Source organism: Lepidochelys kempii, chromosome 3, assembly GCF_965140285.1.
Source record: "Lepidochelys kempii isolate rLepKem1 chromosome 3, rLepKem1.hap1, whole genome shotgun sequence".
Taxonomy (NCBI): Eukaryota; Metazoa; Chordata; order Testudines; family Cheloniidae; genus Lepidochelys; species Lepidochelys kempii.
This window is the reverse complement of record NC_136382.1, coordinates 36,695,015-36,715,346: the sequence shown is the minus strand read 5'-3', so window position 1 is coordinate 36,715,346 and position 20,332 is coordinate 36,695,015. Positions and strand designations below refer to the sequence as shown.

The 20,332-nt window shown below is 42.7% G+C and overlaps 1 protein-coding gene across 6 annotated transcripts in view; it reads left to right on the top strand.

Annotated features, from left to right (window-relative positions):
• The window catches only part of TRAPPC12 (trafficking protein particle complex subunit 12), an 85,204-nt gene that overhangs the window by 7,774 nt on the left and 57,098 nt on the right, over nt 1-20,332 (top strand). For 5 of the 6 annotated variants that reach the window (XR_013635537.1, XR_012157933.2, XM_073336096.2 and 2 more), the window contains exons 3-4: nt 2,360-2,476; nt 19,887-20,000. Coding sequence is in view for 4 of the 6 variants with exons in the window: in XM_073336096.2 (XP_073192197.1) it covers nt 2,360-2,476; nt 19,887-20,000 (231 nt within the window). In the remaining 2 variants the exon portion in view is untranslated. The remainder of the gene's footprint in view (nt 1-2,359; nt 2,477-19,886; nt 20,001-20,332) is intronic. The other variant, XM_073336095.2, reaches the window with a different exon arrangement.

The following is a 20,332-nucleotide window of genomic DNA, read 5'->3' as shown; positions in this document are numbered from 1 at the left end:
CACATTTTTACTAATGATCTTTTTAGCAGGAGCATGCAGGTGGTGTAGAGGCACGTATTTTGGCAGGATGCAGTGGGTCAGCTATTTGCCACCAGAAAGGATGAGGAATTCAGATCCTCCTCCCTCTCCTCAAATTTGAAGTCCCTCTGCCCAAAATGGGAAGGAAAAGAGAAGACGCGTTTCTTAACCTGTGAACGTTGACTGGATCCTGGTGTGGTGCTGGCCCCTACGCCTCAACTGAACACTGACAAATGCATAGCTGGGAACCGGTCTGGTTCACCTATGTGTTAGTATTGTTAAAATAGGTATTAGATTTATAAAAATGTCTTTAGACTTTATGAAATGTTTGTAAGTTGCTATGTGCATTAGTATCACTTATAATATCTGTATCCCATGTTATAAGGTAATATCTAAATGTTTGCTCTGTAACTGCAAACCACCAGTCAGGAGAGAAGCATTACCAAGTGTGAAATACTAGTTTGCCACAGAAAGTTATCTTCTTCCCAGCAAAAGAAGGCCCATAGACACCAGACAAACCATTGTGGAATATCAAAGGACACAGTACTTTGTTGAGTGCTTCCTTCCACAGCCGTGAAGAGGAGATGTGCTTGTGGACTTGTCCCATCAGCTTGGACTGTGGGGGAAAGGAATAAAAATCCCTAACGAGGAGAAACTGTATTTTTATGCTGCTTGGACTCTGAGGGCCAAGGATTACTAAGCATAAGCAAAAGATCCCCAGTGCTTGACCTGGGTTAGCCCTGCAGGACATATAGAGCTTGCTTATTAGAGAAGCTTCTACCACCATTTGGCACCTAAGACTGTAACTCACTTGTATATGTTTATCTGCTTTAACCATGTTGATAACTCTTATTTCTTTTTCTTAGTTAGTTAGTTTCTTGTAGGCTACAAGGGTTGTCTTTGATGTAAGATTAAAGTGTGATTGACCTGTTTCTTTGGGACTGGGAATAATTTGAATATTGTTGTGATTTTTAGTGTAAGGGACCATCTATCACAAAGGCAAATTTGCTTAGGTGGCAAGATAGACTGGATTACCCGAAGGGAGAGTCTGTGACTCAATGGTTAGACTGTTAGAATGCCTGAGGAATTTACACTTGATGCTTGGTTGGTGAAATTTAAGTATAGCAGTCACAACCAGTTTGGGGTTTGTGCCCTGCTTCATAACAGTTTGCCCTGAGTTTGGTACTCACGCTCTTGAACCACTGCAGAGAGCTTGACACCTGGTTATCAAAAACCAGTCATATTGCATGATTACAATGGTCCCTTCTGGCTTTATAATATATGAATATATCAAATCTCAGGTTTGTATAAAAGCTACCATCACTATGGTTTTGAAGTGCCTCAGTACAAGGATCCGCAGCACATTTAAAATTTGACAGAATATAATAAGCTGAATTTAATATCAAAATAAGTAACCAGTACTTCTCTGATTGTACTACTGGACTGTGGGGGATAAAGGAGGTCAGTGATAGTGATGGGGCATTGGAAAAAGTGCTGCATAAATGTGGGTGTCTGCTGCATAATTTAGGTTAACATACCACATAGAACATGTGGCCTTGACTATGGGCAGAAGTTAGAAGAGCTCAGGGAGCCAGCCCCAGATCTGATATATCTTGGTGCTCTAAGTTGTACCATTAACATTTGCTCCACAACATTTCCTTTCTGCCCTATATCAGACATGGGAGTGGGGCCACAGGTGCCAGGACCCAACTGCAGCATACTTATGGCAACAAGGAGGTCGTCTTCAATGGAGGAATTTTCTGCTGGGGAAGATTGACTCCTATGCTTGTCACACAGCACAATGGGGCTGTAAGCAGCAGAGTACCCGACCCTATGACAACAAGAGGAGTAATATAAGAAAAATACAAATCCCAGTGTTAGTATATATAAACTAAGCACAAAGGCATGCTGTTAAACTAGCACCCATAGCTAAACTATATCCAAAAGTATGTTATAAAACTGTCTCACTGTAGCCAAATTCATTTAATAACACGCATTAAACTAGCCTCTACTCAACTAAACTGCATGTAAAATCACAGTATAAACCAGCTTCAATATAGCTAAATATAGATCTAGTGATGGGCGGATCTCAATGCACAAAGTTTGGATGCCTATCTCATCCTAATTTTTGAACTTTTTATTTTGTGGAAAAGTCTCAAATATGTAAAGATTTGCATTCATTTTACAAAAACAATTCATCCTTGAAAACAAACACTTTCACTGAAAATATCTTTCCATTAGAAGTATTTTACTTGTCTTTTCTTTCGAAGTTTTTTGTTACTAGAAGAATGTAAAAATGTTTTTTTGGTTATAATCTGTGTTTCCTCTTTCCTTGCCACAGGGAGATGCAGTAAAAGACTTAATGCTCCGTTTCCTGGGTGAGCAAGCAGCCGTGAAGAGGCAAGTTTTAAATGCCAATTCCGTAGAACAGTCTTTTGTAGGCTTGAAACAGCTAATTGTAAGTAAAAATACTTCTAATATTCATCATTTAATTTTTATTAATGATTGTGTAACATATAAAAAAAAGTATTCATGTATCTCTCCATGATTTGCTATAAAACTAGAACCAAAATACTGTAGCCTTTGATTAGCATTTGTGCTTTTAAAGGACAAAGTATGATAATAATCAATATTTTTAACATGGGCAAGCTAAATTTAAGATTGTTTCAGATACATAGCATAGTACACATAGTACATTTTAATTTACTCCCCGGGGGAATTCTGCACCTACAAATTCTGTGCACAATATTTTAAAATTTTGCAAAATTCTTCATATTTTGCTTGTCAAAATAACACAATATAATCACACTAGTTTCAATTATTTTGGCAATTTATTTCAAAATACCTGTCAACAAATACAGATACAAAAAAAGATTCAGGAAAAAAAAATGACAAATAGATTCCTTAGTAGGCATATTAATACAGAACAGAGCAATTCATTTAAACTACAATACAGAAACGTATTTCCTGCAGTCCTCAGAATCAGTGCAAAGGCTTGGAGGAGTCAGGGGTAATGGAGGACCTGAGGTAGATGGAAGGAGGCTGGGAGTAAATCTGGGTGGTTTCTGAGTGTGGATGGAACAGGTGTATTTTCAGGGGAAGGGATTGTCAGGGAGTTGGGGAGCCTCCCCCACGCAGACTCTGGCTGACCGCTAATCTCTCCCATTCAGTCAGGCACATCTGCCCCCATCCCTGTGTGTTCCTGCAGTCCCTCTACCCCATGTCCCTGTGTGGCCCTGCATCCCACCTCCCATTCAGCCCCTGGCTCAATGCTGTCACCCCACTAGCTCCTGAGCCCATGCTCCAGTCTGTCCCCTGTCCCCCAGCCCTTCTGAAACCCAGTCTGTGATTCTCACCACCACCTTAGCAATAAATAAATAAATAAATAAATCTGTAGAAGACATAAATTCCACACACGCACAGTGGCGCAGAATTCCCCCAGGAATATTAATTGAATAAAAGTATCGTGAATGGTTTCAAAGCAGAGTTTGTAGTCATTGTTTACAGATTCTTACAGTTCTGCTTACCCACCATGTTTCACTAATGCTTTGTGAGTTTCTTAATCAATGAACAAACCTGGGTTCTGAAAATCTCTCACATTATTTTGTCCTGTTTTTGGGAAGAAGGGGGTGGAGAAAGGGTATTTTTCATTTTTTGAACTTCTGTTTCACTCTGAAGCATTTACATGAACATAACATACTTGAAATTCTTTGATACTAGGAACATTAGATTATAATTTCAATCTGTCAGTGAAAAGTTTATTTTATAAATTAAAAGGAAAATGACAACATCAGGGTTCTTGATACATTTATTAGCAGTCAGACAATAACAATGAAATGAAAAGATGAGAGCAATCATCCTGAACTTCCACATTCAGCAAACATTCAGCAAACTATTTAAGTATCAGTGTGATGCAGCTGTGAAAAAGGCAGATGTGAGTATCAGGAAAAGCATTTCCAGTAGACTTAGAGAAGTATTAATGCCATTTTACTAGGCACTGTTAAGACCTCATTTGGAATACTGTGTATAGTTCTGGTCACCCATGTTCAGGAAAGATGTATTTAAACTGGAACAGGTGCAGAGAAAAGCTATTAGGATGATCAGGGAAACAGAGGGACTGTTTTATGAAAGGAGACTGGAAGATCTTGGCTTGTTTGGTCTAACAAAAAGAAGGCTGAGGGGATATGATTGCTGTCTATAAATACATTGGAGGGTAAATAGCAGAGAGGATGAAGAGCTGTTTAAACTAAAGAACAGTGTTAGCACATGAACAAATGGATATAAACTAACCATGAACAAATACAGGCTAGAAATTAGAAGACGGTTTCTAACCATGCAAAGGGTGATGTTCCGGAGAAGCCTCCCAATAGGAGTCGTGGTGTCAAACAACTTAGTTTTAAGAGAGAACTGGACAAATTTAGGAGTGTGATTTATGACAGAGGTACATGTGATGGCAGGGCTCAGCAGCCCTGGGGCTCACTTGCAGTTTATATCTTAATGTTCCTAAGTGCTCATACTTCAGAGTTTCAGCCAGACACCTGCAGGGGTCAGGAAGGGATATTCTCCCCCCCACCCCACCCCCCGTGTATTCTAGGTAAGGGTATTTTGATCTCCATCCTCTGAAGGAGGATGTCCACTGCTTGAAATGGGACATTGTGTGGGGTGCATCAGGGCTCTGAAGTGGCACCAAGCTTTCTCTCTCTCAGTGGCTTGGCTGGCTGGTTCTTGAGCACATGCTTATGGATCTAACTGATTCCCATTCCCAGGTACAGCGGCAGCTCTTACAGAGGCTGGTGAGTTCCAGTGAGGGAACTGGAAGTTGGGTGATAGGCCAGAACTACCTAAAATAACTCTGTGGGATGACCCTGATGTCTTTTTGCCAACCTTTAAACAGGTAGCTGTTAATGCCAGATGGGACAAGGGTGCATGGGCACTGCAGCTAGCCCCTTACCTGACCAATGAGGTTCAGGTGGCTTATATGGCCCTAAGCAAACACCAAGCTAAAAACTATGTATGATGGGTTGCCCCCCTTTAAGGTGCCACCTGATGTACTGGGATACCACTGAGTCTGCCTGTTCTTCCAGCCTGGGCCCCCTTACACTGTCTTGCTGAGCCAGGCTCTTAAGCCTCCTCTAGTGCACATGCAGGCAGGGCCACGCCCAGCTGCAGAAAGACACTGAGATCAGCTCTGGGAAGACTCAGTTTAAGGGACTTGCCGCAGAATTCAGGTACCCACCTCCCTTGGAGTTCAGACCCAAAGGTATATTGTCTTGTGCTGTATAGAAAACTCTGCACAGCACAAGCTCATAAAAATTCGCCCTCTCCGTCAATATGAAGAGAGATATGCACAGCTTCTTGCGCCTCCCGCCCCCTCCTTATATGAATTGCACAAACTGGGTTATGTTAAAAACAAACAAGAAATAAGTTTATTAACTACAAAAGACAGATGTTAAGTGATTATAAGGGCTAGCAAACAGAACAAAGCAGATTACTAAACAAATAAAACAAAATACACAGACAGCTTAATTCACTAAAGAAACTGGTTACAAAATGTAATTTCTCACTCTAAATGTTGAATTAGGTGGGATGTAGAGTTTCTATAGCTTAGAGTTCCAGTTATCTCGTCTTACAGACTGGACCCCTGTCTCAGTCTGGACTCACCTCTTAGGTACTTTCAGCGGTCTTTCTTCTTGGGTAGGCAATGGAGGAGAGTCTAGATTAACCTCTTCCCCAGCCTTAAAAAGGATTTACCTAAGGCAGGAAACCTTTGTTCAATCCCCATCCCCCTAGAGAGTACCAGCAGTGTCCAAGGTGATATTTTGTATCAGGTGACAGGACCACCTGACCTTGTAGTGTCACAGCTACATCCCAGGATGCCTCTCAGGAAGGAGAGAGATTAGTATCTTCACAGTCTTATTGTTTCTTCCTAATGGCCCATCAAGGCTGTGATGGCCGATTGTCTGGTGGGTGTCTCCTAAATACACACACAGCTGTCATTTGGTACATAGTCCACGTTCCTAACTTTAGATAGAGAAACGATACATGCATTCAAATTGGATAATCACATTCAGTAAATCATAACCTTTCCAATGATATCTTACATGAGCCATCTTGCATAAACTACATCTTAATTATACCATATTCATATCATAACTATATTTCTGTGAAGAATATGGGGTGTAACATCATACTATGGGTACACTTAAAGATGCTATTTTGGACAGGGTGGGCTTGTTGGTGAAAGAATACCACCAAAAATCCCGAGCAGCTAGATAGAATGGTGGGATATGTCCCGGGGCTTTTGCACAGAAATTGTCAGACTGGGCCAGTCATTGTTTAAGGCCAGAGAGTCAGAACTTTAAAGGCCCTCACGGACTCAGTTATTCTGGAACAGTTTACACCGAGCCTCCCCAAGGCTATGAGAGTCTGGAGACATCAGTCAGAATTGTTAGAGGCCACTGTAAAATTAAAAAAGGAGCATGTGCAAGCAGACTTTCCATGAAAAGAGCTCTGTTCTCTACAGCAAGGAAGGGAGGAAAGAAGCTTGAGGAACCTTTTTTATTGAAGGCCTGGAATTGGTCACGAGAGGTAAACAAGGGTGCCCCAATTGCCTGCTTAGTGATTTGTTACCAGTGCAGTGGCAAAGCTCATATAAAAAAATACTGCACCTATAGGACTGTGGGTTTGCAGAATTCTGTGAGTGGACAGGTGTAAAAGGAGGACCTGAGATAAAGAAAATTCCCATCAAAGTAGGCCGGATAATTACAGAGGTATATTATGGATTCAGTGGAAGCATGTTCCCTTGTACAGAGCACCTTGGTTAGACCACGGTGTCAACAGAAGAGAGTGACAATAACCATGTACTGTGACGTTATTGATTTGAACTGGGACCATATAGATCATTGTTGCAACCAAGATCCTGTAGTGGCACCAAATCTTATATAAAGGGGGTCAAATGAGGTGTCTAAGACAAGGTTATGGTTTGCTGGTTATGATTATGCTATCTGTGTATGTGTATCATTTTATAGTTGAAGTTATGAATATTGGCTCTATACTGTCTGTATTTCAAACTTATGCTATGCTTCTGGGTGACACCCCAGACAAGTTGGTGTCAGCTCTGCCTAGCCTGCTTGATGGCCCATTAAGGACCATCAGCCATACAATTGACCCATTGAGAGAAGGCAGACATGTCTTGTGACTCAGCAAGGTATGCAGGAACATGCCTATGGACAGAACTCTGAGGTTTTTCCAGGCCATGTGATGGACAGCTTGTTTTGGAACAAAGAAAGAAAGATGACATGGCAAGAGAATATAAAAAGCTGCTGCAGCTCCTCCATTGGGTCTTCAGTCCTGCTTCATACCTCTGGAGGAACTTTGCTACACTGAAGCTTTGAACCAAGGACTGAAAGACCCATCCCAGCTGTGGATGTACTCCAGAGACTTGATTTGAACCTGCAGTTTATTCTATCACTGCTGCAAGCCTGAACCAAGAGCTTTGCCATTACTGTATGTAATTGATTTCATTTAACCAATTCTAGCTCTCATCTATATCTTTTCCTTTTATGAATAAGCCTGTAGATTTTAGATTCTAAAGGATTGGCAACAGCGTGATTTGTGGGTAAGATCTGATTTGTATATTGACCTGGATTTGGGGCTTGGTCCTTTGGGATCAAGAAAACCTTTTTTCTTTTACTGGGGTATTGGTTTTCATAGCTATTTGTCCCCATAACGAGTGGCACTGGTGGTGATAGTGGGAAACTGGAGTGTCTAAGGGAATTGCTTGTGTGACTCATGGTTAGCCAGTGGGGTAAAACCAAAGTCTTCTCTGTTTGGCTCGTTTGGTTTGCCTTGGTGTGCATAGAAACCCCAGCCTTGGGCTGAAACTGCCCTGCTTTAAGCAATTTGTCCTGAATTGGCACTCTCAGTTGGGTCCCGCCAGAACCAGCACTGTTACGTGTACATGGGGAAAAGAACACTTATCCCATGGCAGTTGTTCCATTAGAAGTGGAAGGAAAGTTTAAATGGCAGAGAGTGGGTGTACTAAATCCATTGCCTTACTTGATAACACTAGGAACTTCCTGGAGTCCATTTCTCAGAGTAAAAGGGCAGATGAGGGGAGTGAGCAACCCCAACAGCTAGGTCCGTGTAAAGAGAGCACTAATGTAGACCCTCTAAGTAGCCTTCTAGGTGCAGTGTTTAATAACTGTAGACATCCTATAACAAGCCCAGAAAGAACAGATGTGCTGGAGGATTTAGGAAAGAAAAACTTGAAGAAGGTACTAGATCAGGGAGTACTAGATCAGGGACACCTAAAGGAGCAGGAGGGCAGAGGCTCAACCAACTCCCAGGAGGACCAAGCCATGTGCAAGGTACATGATGATGAACATACAGAAGAGAGGGAGAAGAGTCCCAGTAAAGAGGACTTGGCAGGCAAACTTGCCCCAATAGTCCCAAGCCCAGGGGTATGATAAGTCAGGAGTTAGTATTACTCATTGAATTTACTGACACTCAGTACTACTTTAAAGGTGAAATTATAAAAGGAAGATCTGCCTATTTCAGCTATTTATTTTTTATCACAACTGCATCTAAAATGATAGTATCATAGAGTAACAACTAAATTTTTTGCTCAAACATGAGAATCCTTAGGAAAGAAGTATGAAATAAAAAAGTTTACCAACCTGAATATCCTGCATTTTCAGACATGTTCGTTTCATCATCTTCAACACAGCTTCCTCCTGAGAAGGAACACTTCTCATGACGTTGTTTCATTCGGGCAACTGGGCCTTGCATTTCTTTGGTGCACTGTTTGCATTTTGCACTTATGCTTGTCTTACCCAGGGGTAGAGGAACTTCATTAAAATATTCCCAAACTGGATCTTTTTTACGGCCTGCTCCCAGAGGTTTTCCCTTAGTGAGAGAATGGTATGGTAGATCTCAAATCAATGAAGGCTACACTCAGAAAGACTTCAAAACTTCTGGAATATGCAGCTCAAACAGGTTCACTTTAGTTTCTGCTGCCTGTCCCTCCCTTCTCACATTTATCTCCAGGCTTCTTCTCCTTTTCCAGATCTATTCTGCGCCCAACAATCTTCTATTCATTGAACTTTTTGAAACTTTGCACTTTTAGAGAGAGGTAAGGGATTGACTCTGTGTACACAAATTTGCAGAGGGACAATGAGGTTGAGGTCTGTTATTTCTCACCTCTATATATTTATTTATTTAAAAATATTTTTTGCTGTTAACAAGCATGTTATCTATGGAGACACAAATCCATAGTTTGAGAACTGCAAAACTAAGCATCTCTAATGGTATCTTCTAGACTGAGCTCTGAGTCCCATTGGGTAGATAGAAATATTAACCTAAATAATCTGTACAGAAGCCCCTGGAACCCAATAAAATTGGGTCCCTAATCCATGAACTATTGGAACTCATTTACAAAACTTTTCTTAAACGTATGAATATATTGTCTTATACTTTAGAATTTATAATCCCTATTCCAGGATGGGATATCCATGAGTTATAATATATCTTAATTAAAACTATCTTTAGATAGGTTTTTCCCTCAAAAAGCATTTTATAAAAAAAATCTAATTTAAATAAAACAAATTATATATTTTTTATTTTTATTTTTTTAAATCATTAATTTTTATCCACCCTGCTGAGAAGTACCACCAGAGGGCAATATGACCATCTTGGCCAGTCCCTATGTGTTGCCCTGAATTAAAGAGTTGAAGAAAGGCAGCTACAGTTGGAGGTTTCTCCCGAAAAGGTACAGGGGAAATGCCCCATCCCAGAACCATCCTACTTAGATCTGTGACTCATGCTAATACCAGGGGAAGAGTCTCCTTTGCTTGTCCCCAGTATGCTGTCTGAAGAAAAACTAAAGAGGCCTATCGAACTTCTGGATACAGAGCCAGATGTTCAAACTTTGCCAGATGATAATGTGGATACGTCGTCATCTTCCCCTCCAGAAACTATGCTCCAGTTACACAAACTCCTACAAAGGATGGTTCTACCTAAACATCCCTTTGTTAACCTTAGAGGAAACTGTACACCCAGTTTTCAGTATTTGGGTTCACCCTTCAGGAGTTCTGGATGGTTTATTGCAGCCAGCAAAATACCTAGTTAAACCCAGCATCTGAACCATGACTAGTTAACCATCTGTCACTTGGGAAGTTCTTGTTTATCCAGACCATCCAGCTCCAGATTCATTGGCAGTGTTGATTGCCACGAAAAGAGATGAAGGGTAGCAACTCCACTATGCCATTTCAGCTAGAGAGGGTGAGAAGCTAGACTCTGCATGGAAAGTATATTCTCCTCTGCCACATTTGGACATTACAGTGGTAACCTATCAGACAGTAGTGTCCACATACAAATATTGGGAGAAAATAGCATTGCTTGTCCAGTCATTACCTGAGGACCAAAGAAAACTGGCCAAAGCTCTGACTACGCATGCCTTGAGAGCATCCTTTAACACTTCTGATGTGGTATGTGGCGCTGTTGTGGCATCCACAAGTAATTTGAATAACCACTCATGACTACATTCATTTGGACTTCCTCTGGAAACAAAAACCCAGATAGAGGATCTCCCATTTGATAGCGAAGTGCTGTTTAGCTTTTGAACTGACAGACTTCTAGAGAAGTTGAACCTGCAGTGTCCCTGAGGATTTCTCAGAAAAAGATCTGATGTACTAGCCTTTTGTTACCAGAGGCAATCCTATCCTTCCTCTACTTCCTGTTCATTTATAATGAAGCAGTACCCACAAGAGCCTACTATTCAGCAACAGTAGAGAAGCGCAAACTATAAACCATGGGCTAAAGGAAGACCATCTCCCTCTGTTCTGGCCCCTTTTACTCAGGTTTTACAAGACGCATGAGAATCCCAGATTAGTTTTAAACCTACAAGTTGCTATCACTTCATTTTAAAACTACATCTCCTGTTTCTTAGATCCGTAGACTGCTATCACCACGGATCTTGCAGATTGTCCAGCAGGATTACTGCATTCAATTCTATGCACTCCCTCCCTTCCACCCTTCTTACCCATCTCTCTTCAGGAACTCTTTTCAAGAGAACTCACTAAGATCAGAAGTCTATTTACTACTTGAGCCAGGTGCCATAGAGGAAGTTTCTGAAGAGTTTGAGGGGAAAGGCTTTAGTCCAGGTACTTTCTGATCCCAAAAGAAAGATAGTCGTCTCTGACCCATTCTAGGCCCTAAGTAGCTGAACTCTTTCATCAGAAAGTTTAAATTCCACATAGCTTCAGTTATCCCCTTCTTATATTCCCCACCCCTCCCCCCCATCTCAATCAGACCTTCACATTTGAGGAATTAAAGGCAGCGTGTTAGACTTTCAAGTCCTTTCTCTCTCAGCTATAGAGCAGAGTGGCTCAAATAGTTACTGACAATACTTCATTAATATTTTACATGAACAAGCAGACTAGAGCACATTCCAGCGAACTGTGCAAAGAGGCCATAGCTCTCAGGCAGTGGTGCATGCTACAGCAAATTCATTCTATAGCTCACCACCTTGCAGACAGGGACAAAGTAAAAGGTAAGTCAGCTGAGCAGAGGCTTACACAGTCAATGCTAGTGGTCGCTCAGGAATTCAGTAGAAAATTATATCCTCTCCCTGTGGGGGTATAGATTGAATAAGAGTTGAAACTGGATTTATGCTTTTGGTTGCCCATAAAAAGAACCTTTCCCACTTGTGATCATAACACTGAACAGCCTAAATCTTCAGGAGATAGACATGATTGTAATAAGACACAGTTCAAAATGTCAAAGGTTTGCCCCAGAGCAACCAGTCCATTTCAGATGTGTCTCTTCTGGACTGCAGGGTAGGTCACTTCTAGGTGTTCCCTCCAATTCCTCTGATTTTCCTGAGGACTCTCTAAATTAAAGAAGACTGAGTCAGGATTGTTTTGATTACCCCAGTGTAGATGAGACAACAATGATTCTTGGATCTCCTGCAGCTATCACAAGACCATCTGTCTCTCCCTGAAGTTCCAGGTCCAGCAGATAAGTTGGATTTGCCAGCTGGACCCAGACTCTCTCCACTTGAAAGCATTGGCCTTAGGATTTTTACAGATCTAGACTATCCAGTGTTATGATGGCAAATGGGAAAGGTTCTTTTTATGGGCAACCAACAATAGCATAAACTCAATTTCAGCTCTTATTCACTCTATGCTGAATTACTTACTTCATTTGAAATCCTTGGGACTCTCCATATCATTGGGAAAAGTACATTGCTAGTCATCTCCGCTTATTATAGCTTAGTAAAGCAAATGACTGAATTCGGCCAGGATATAATAAAACAGTTCTTGAAGAGGTTAATAAATGTTGTCATAAATATAAAGGGAAGGGTAAACCCCTTTGAAATCCCTCCTGGCCAGGGGAAAGCTCCTCTCACCTGTAAAGGGTTAAGAAGCTAAAGGTAACCTCGCTGGCACCTGACCAAAATGACCAATGAGGAGACAAGATACTTTCAAAAGCTGGGAGGAGGGAGAGAAACAAAGGGTCTGTGTCTGTCTGTAGTCGTCTTGGCCAGGGACAGAACAGGAATGGAGTCTTAGAACTTTTAGTAAGTAATCTAGCTAGGTATGTGTTAGATTATGATTTCTTTAAATGGCTGAGAAAAGAATTGTGCTGAATAGAATAACTATTTCTGTCTGTGTATCTTCTTTGTAACTTAAGGTTTTCCCTAGAGGGGTTCTCTATGTTTTTGAATCTAATTACCCTGTAAGATATCTACCATCCTGATTTTACAGGGGGGATTTCTTTATTTCTATTTACTTCTATTTTTTATTAAAAGTCTTCTTGTAAAACACTGAATGCTTTTTCATTGTTCTCAGATCCAAGGGTTTGGGTCTGTGGTCACCTATGCAAATTGGTGAGGCTTTTTATCCAACATTTCCCAGGAAAGGGGGGGTGCAAGTGTTGGGAGGATTGTTCATTGTTCTTAAGATCCAAGGGTCTGGGTCTGTAGTCACCTAGGCAAATTGGTGAGGCTTTTTACCAAACCTTGTCCAGGAAGTGGGGTGCAAGGTTTTGGGAAGTATGTTGGGGGGAAGGACGCGTCCAAACAGCTCTTCCCCAGTAACCAGTATTAGTTTGGTGGTGGTAGCGGCCAGTCCAAGGATAACGGGGGTACTATTTTGTACCTTGGGGAAGTTTTGACCTAAGCTGGTAAAGATAAGCTTAGGAGGTTTTTCATGCAGGTCCCCACATCTGTACCCTAGAGTTCAGAGTGGGGGAGGAACCGTGACAAATGTCTACCCAACAGAGAACCTGGATGTACATGGTACCTCAATTTAGTATTTAGTCAGCTCATGAAACCTTTCTTCAAACCTATGGGAGAATGAAACTGGGGACATCTTTCAGTTAAAACTTTTACTGTAGCTACTAAATCTGCTAGTGAACAAGCTGCAGGCACTCATGGCTAACACCACCCCCTTTTTGCAATCAGTCACAAAGATAAAGTGGTCCTTTGTCCACATCTCATATGTCTCCCCAAGACTGTAACAGAATTCCATCTAAACCAGTCCATAAAATTGCCTGTATTTTTCTGTAGTTCTCACACTCGCTTGGGAAGTTAAGTTACACACTTTAGATGCTAAGAGAGCATTAATAAGCCTAAGGAATATAGGAAATCACCTAGACTGTCACTTAGGGGAAAAGACGTAACTTCAAGAAATTTCCTCCCAATGCCATTGCAAGTTGGTTACATTCTGTACTAATGTGTGTTTTAAACACATTGCTGTTCTTCTTCCAGAAGGGCACGGAGTATACTTGGCTAGAGTGAGGGCTATGTCTATGGTTTGCCTTAGACATTCCCATATTAGAAATCTGTAGAGTTACCACTTGTAAATCAGTTCATACTTTCACAAAACATTATTCTCTAGATCTGGCATCTAGATCAGATGCACAATTTGGTAAAGCAGTATTACATTCTCTATTTAACTCGACATCCTTGTCCCACTGTCCAGGGAGGAGTACTGCTTACTAAACTCCGACAAGTGGGAATGTGTAAAGGTCACTTCAAGAAGAAATGAGGGTTACTTTGAGATTAGTTCTGCACACACTCACTCCCTTCCCACCTTCTCCACTTGGGGTATGTCTACACTACGAAATTAGGTCGAATTTATAGAAGTCGGTTTTTTTGAAATCGGTTTTATATATTCGAGTGTGTGTGTCCCCACAGAAAATGCTCTAAGTGCATTAAGTGCATTAACTCGGCGGAGCGCTTCCACAGTACCGAGGCAAGCGTCGACTTCCGGAGTGTTGCACTGTGGGTAGCTATCCCACAGTTCCCGCAGTCTCCGCTGCCCATTGGAATTCTGGGTTGAGATCCCAATGCCTGATGGGGCTAAAACATTGTCGCGGGTGGTTCTGGGTACATATCGTCAGGACCCCGTTCCCACCCTCCCTCCCCCCGTGAAAGCAAGGGCAGACAATCATTTCGCGCCTTTTTTGTCTGCTGCCAGCCAAAGATGTAAAGGATAGATGGAGTGGGTCAGAACAAGAAATAGACCAGATTTGTTTTGGACTCATTTTCCTCCTCCCCTGTCTAGATCACACTGCAGTCAGTCACAGAGAAGGCGCAGCGAGGTTAATCTAGCCATGTATCAATCAGAGGCCAGGCTAACCTCCTTGTTCCAATAACAACGATAACTTTGGTGCACCATTTCTTATTGGAACCCTCCGTGCAGTCCTGCCTGAAATACTCCTTGATGTACAGACACACCCTTTGTTGATTTTAGCTCCCTGAAGCCAACCCTGTAAGCCGTGTCGTCAGTCGCCCCTCCCTCCGTCAGAGCAACGGCAGACAATCGTTCCGCGCCTTTTTTCTGTTCGGACACCATACTAAGGCAAGCATGGAGGCCGCTGAGCTCATTTTGGCAATTAGGAGCACATCAACCACCACACGCATTATCCAGCAGTATATGCAGCACCAGAACATGGCAACGCGATACCGGGCGAGGAGGCGACGTCAGCGCGGTCCCGTGAGTGATCAGGACATGGACACAGATTTCTCTGAAAGCATGGGCCCTGCCAATGCATGCATCATGGTGCTAATGGGGCAGGTTCATGCTGTGGAACGCCGATTCTGGGCTCGGGAAACAAGCACAGACTGGTGGGACCGCAAAGTGTTGCAGGTCTGGGACGATTCCCAGTGGCTGCGAAACTTTCGCATGCGTAAGGGCACTTTCATGGAACTTTGTGACTTGCTTTCCCCTGCCCTGAAGCGCATGAATACCAGGATGAGAGCAGCCCTCACAGTTGAGAAGCGAGTGGCGATAGCCCTGTGGAAGCTTGCAACGCCAGACAGCTACCGGTCAGTTGGGAATCAATTTGGAGTGGGCAAATCTACTGTGGGGGCTGCTGTGATGCAAGTAGCTCACGCAATCAAAGATCTGCTGATATCAAGGGTAGTGACCCTGGGAAATGTGCAGGTCATAGTGGATGGCTTTGCTGCAATGGGATTCCCTAACTGTGGTGGGGCTATAGACGGAACCCATATCCCTATCTTGGCACCAGAGCACCAAGCTGGCGAGTACATAAACCGCAAGGGGTACTTTTCGATAGTGCTGCAAGCTCTGGTGGATCACAAGTGACGTTTCACCAACATCAACGTGGGATGGCCGGGAAAGGTGCATGACGCTCGCATCTTCAGGAACTCTGGTCTGTTTCAAAAGCTGCAGGAAGGGACTTTCTTCCCAGACCAGAAAATAACTGTTGGGGATGTTGAAATGCCTATATGTATCCTTGGGGACCCAGCCTACCCCTTAATGCCATGGCTCATGAAGCCGTACACAGGTAGCCTGGACAGTGGTCAGGAGCTGTTCAACTACAGGCTGAGCAAGTGCAGAATGGTGGTAGAATGTGCATTTGGACGTTTAAAGGCGCGCTGGCGCAGTTTACTGACTCGCTTAGACCTCAGCGAAACCAATATTCCCACTGTTATTACTGCTTGCTGTGTGCTCCACAATATCTGTGAGAGTAAGGGGGGAGACGTTTATGGCGGGGTGGGAGGTTGAGGCAAATCGCCTAGCTGCTGGTTACGCGCAGCCAGACACCAGGGCGGTTAGAAGAGCTCAGGAGGGCGCGGTACGCATCAGAGAAGCTTTGAAAACCAGTTTCATGACTGGCCAGGCTACGGTGTGAAAGTTCTGTTTGTTTCTCCTTGATGAAACCCCCCGCCCCTTGGTTCACTCTACTTCCCTGTAAGCTAACCACCCTCCCCTCCTCCCTTTAATCACCGCTTGCAGAGGCAATAAAGTCATTGCTCCTTCACAGTCATGCATTCGTTATTCATTCATCACACAAATAGGGAGATGACTACCAAGGTATCCCAGGAGGGGTGGTGGAGGAGGGAAGGAAAATGCCACACAGCACTTTAAGCACAGCACTTTAAAAGTTTACAACTTTAAAATTTATTGAATGACAGCCTTCTTTTTCTTGGGCAATCCTCTGTTGTGGAGTGGCTGGTTGGCCGGAGGCCCCCGCACCGCGTTCTTGGGCGTCTGGGTGTGGAGGCTATGGAACTTGGGGAGGAGGGCGGTTGGTTACAGAGGGGCAGCAGTGTCAGTCTGTGCTCCAGCTGCCTTTGCTGCAGCTCAACCATACACTGGAGCATTCTGGTTTGGTCCTGCAGCAGCCTCAGCATTGAATCCTGCCTCCTCTCATCACGCTGCCGCCACATTTGAGCTTCAGCCCTGTCTTCAGCCCGCCACTTACTCTCTTCAGCCCGCCACTTACTCTCTTCAGCCCGCCACCTCTCCTCCCGGTCATTTTGTGCTTTCCTGCACTCTGACATTATTTGCCTCCACGCATTCGTCTGTGCTCTGTCAGTGTGGGAGGACAGCATGAGCTCGGAGAACATTTCATCGCGAGTGCGTTTTTTTTTCTTTCTAAGCTTCACTAGCCTCTGGGAAGGAGAAGATCCTGTGATCATTGAAACACATGCAGCTGGTGGAGAAAAAAAAAGGGACAGCGGTATTTAAAAAGACACATTTGATAAAACAGTCGCTACACTCTTTCAGGGTAAACCTTGCTGTTAACATTACATACATAGCACATGTGCTTTCGTTACAAGGTCGCATTTTGCCTCCTCCCACCGCGTGACTACCCCCTCAACCTTCCCCCCTCCCTGTGGCTAACAGCGGGGAACATTTCTGTTCAGCCACAGGCAAACAGCCCAGCAGGAATGGGCTATACTGAGTGTCCCAGAAGAAAAGCACCCTATTTCAACCAGGTGACCATGAATTATATCTCACTCTCCTGAGGATAACAGAGAGAGAGAAAGAACGGATTTTGGTTGAATGCCAGCAAACATACACTGCAATGCTTTGTTCTACAGTGATTCCCGAGTATGTGTTACTGGCCTGGAGTGATAAAGTGTCCTACCATGAAGGACGAAATAAGGCTGCCCTCCCCAGAAACCTTTTGCAAAGGCTTTAGGACTACATCTAGGAGAACCGCAAATGCCAGGGCAAAGTAATCCTTTCACATGCTTGCTTTTAAACCATGTATAGCATTTTAAAAGGTACACTCACCAGAGGTCCCTTCTCCGCCTGCTGGGTCCAGGAGGCAGCCTTGGGTGGGTTCGGGGGGTACTGGCTCCAGGTCTAGGGTGAGAAACAGTTCCTGGCTGTCGGGAAAACCGGTTTCTCTGCTTGCTTGCTGTGAGCTATCTACAACCTCCTCATCATCATCATCTTCTTCGTCCCCAAAACCTGCTTCCGTATTGCCTCCATCTCCATTGAAGGAGTCAAACAACACAGCTGGGGTAGTGGTGGCTGAACCCCCTAAAATGGCATGCAGCTCATCATAGAAGCGGCATGTTTGGGGCTCTGACCCAGAGCGGCCGTTCGCCTCTCTGGTTTTCTGGTAGGCTTGCCTCAGCTCCTTCAGTTTCACGCGGCACTGCTTCGGGTCCCTGTTATGGCCTCTGTCCTTCATGCCCTGGGAGATTTTGACAAAGGTTTTGGCATTTCGAAAACTGGAACGGAGTTCTGATAGCACGGATTCCTCTCCCCAAACAGCGATCAGATCCCGTACCTCCCGTTCGGTCCATGCTGGAGCTCTTTTGCGATTCTGGGACTCCATCATTGTCACCTGTGCTGATGAGCTCTGCATGGTCACCTGCAGCTTGCCACGCTGGCCAAACAGGAAATGAGATTCAAAAGTTCGCGGTTCTTTTCCTGTCTACCTGGCCAGTGCATCTGAGTTGAGAATGCTGTCCAGAGCGGTCAGAATGGAGCACTCTGGGATAGCTCCCGGAGGCCAATACCATCGAATTGTGTCCACAGTACCCCAAATTCGAGCTGGGAACGTCGATTTAAGCGCTAATCCACTTGTCAGGGGTGGAGTAAGGAAATCGATTTTAAGAGCCCTTTAAGTCGAAATAAAGGGCTTCACTGTGTGGACGGGTGCAGGTTTAAATCGATTTAACGTTGCTAAATTCGACCCAAAGTCCTAGTGTAGACCAGGGCTTGGAGTCCTAATTTCAGTTTGGACTTAAAGAGGTGCTGGAAGGCACTTAAGTGGTCATTGCACTATGCCCTCTCTTATAGCTCTGTCCTCTGAACATTCACAACAGCAAGGAGAGGGGTAGGAACAACAAGAAGGCTTCAATAGGCACAGCTATTAGAAGTTTTCTCCAGTTCAAGATGCACCATCGGTGCACCCCAAGAATGTGACACTGCAGAGGTCATCCCAGAGAATACTGTTTACAGGTGAATCTTCATTTTTAAAACTTTGAAAGGTGTGTCTAATGCATTCAATCCAACTGCATTTTCTGCACCTTAACCTTCATCGCTGTCAGTATGGCAACTTCCTGTTCTGTTAATTATTATTTTTATTACACGTAAGAGATTTTTATTTTGGAAAAAAAATAGTGATTTACTCTTTCGTTATGAAGTGTAGTGTAATTTTGTGATCTCTAGTGGGCTATTAGACATTACAATAATACAGATGATGATGATGATAATAATACAGTAATCTTCATCAAAGTTTTTCTACAAAACAGAAAATTTTTGAGATTATCAATAGAATATCAATAGTTGCTCCAGAGTCCAGGTTAAAGTCTCTGGAAATGTATTTGGTATTTAATAGGCTTCAGTAGAGTACACAACAAGGTAGAAATTTAAATTTGCTAGTAAGTGCATAGTTATAAAGCATGATATGTCAGTGCAACATATTGAGCTGAGTTGAGGTTGATTTTTTTTATTTATGAAAATAAATATTTAAGTATCATATGGTGTTTCCCCTTGAGAAAGATTAAATGTAAATTCAAATGTTTAAATAAAAAACAACCCTGCAATCTGTAATTTTAAATTTTACATTTATTCTCTTAAAAAACAAACTATTTTCTCCTCCCTCATTGTTGTTAATTATTACTAGACATCCTGTGATTGAATGAACTTCACCAAAGAATTGATCCTACACTATTGAAATCAATAGGAACAGCATCGGACCGTAAATGTGTTATAATATTAGAGTACTTTGGGTAAAGTGGATATGATAGGACTTGTTTTTATTCTACATTCTTTGAGATGGCAAAAAGTGTTGAGTATTGTGGACGGATTAGAAAAATATGATAGATGGCTTTAACTGGAAAACCCCTGTGATGTTTTTATACTTTGTGTATACTTTTGTTTTAGTGATCTAGGCATCTTAAACTATATCTCATGCTCAACTTCATTTTTTGCCTAATTACATATGTGCCTAATTTACTCTTTTTACTGGCCAGTTTTACCTACCTTGTCATTTTTATTAATGGCTAGATATAGTTGCTTCAAGCAAAATAAGCAGCTGTGCATTTTAGTAGCTCATTTGTTGGTTGGTTACTTCATTCTTTTTCACAGAACAGCAAAAACTGGAGAGCAGCAGTTGACCTGTGTGGACGACTTCTGACTGCCCATGGTCAAGGCTATGGCAAAAATGGGCTACCTACTAATCATACAACAGATTCTTTGCAGGTATGGTCACCTTACAATCATGTGTGGTGGTTAAGGCCCCATTCCTGTAAAGGAATCCGCATGGGCAGACTCTTAAGTATAGTCAGATCCCTTTGCTGGATCAGTGTCTAAAGTTGTACCCTATTGGTACACAAAATAGTTCTCCCATCCAGTTATATAAAAGTAGATTTTACTTTAAATGACTGCTTAATAAAAGTAAGTTGATTACACACATTTACATATAGCAATATAGCACACTTAATTTCTTTTGTGAGTATCTCCAAAGGTTCATGCTGTTTTTTTCCTTCATGATCATTATAATTAGATTATGACGACTTTTTAAAACGAACAAT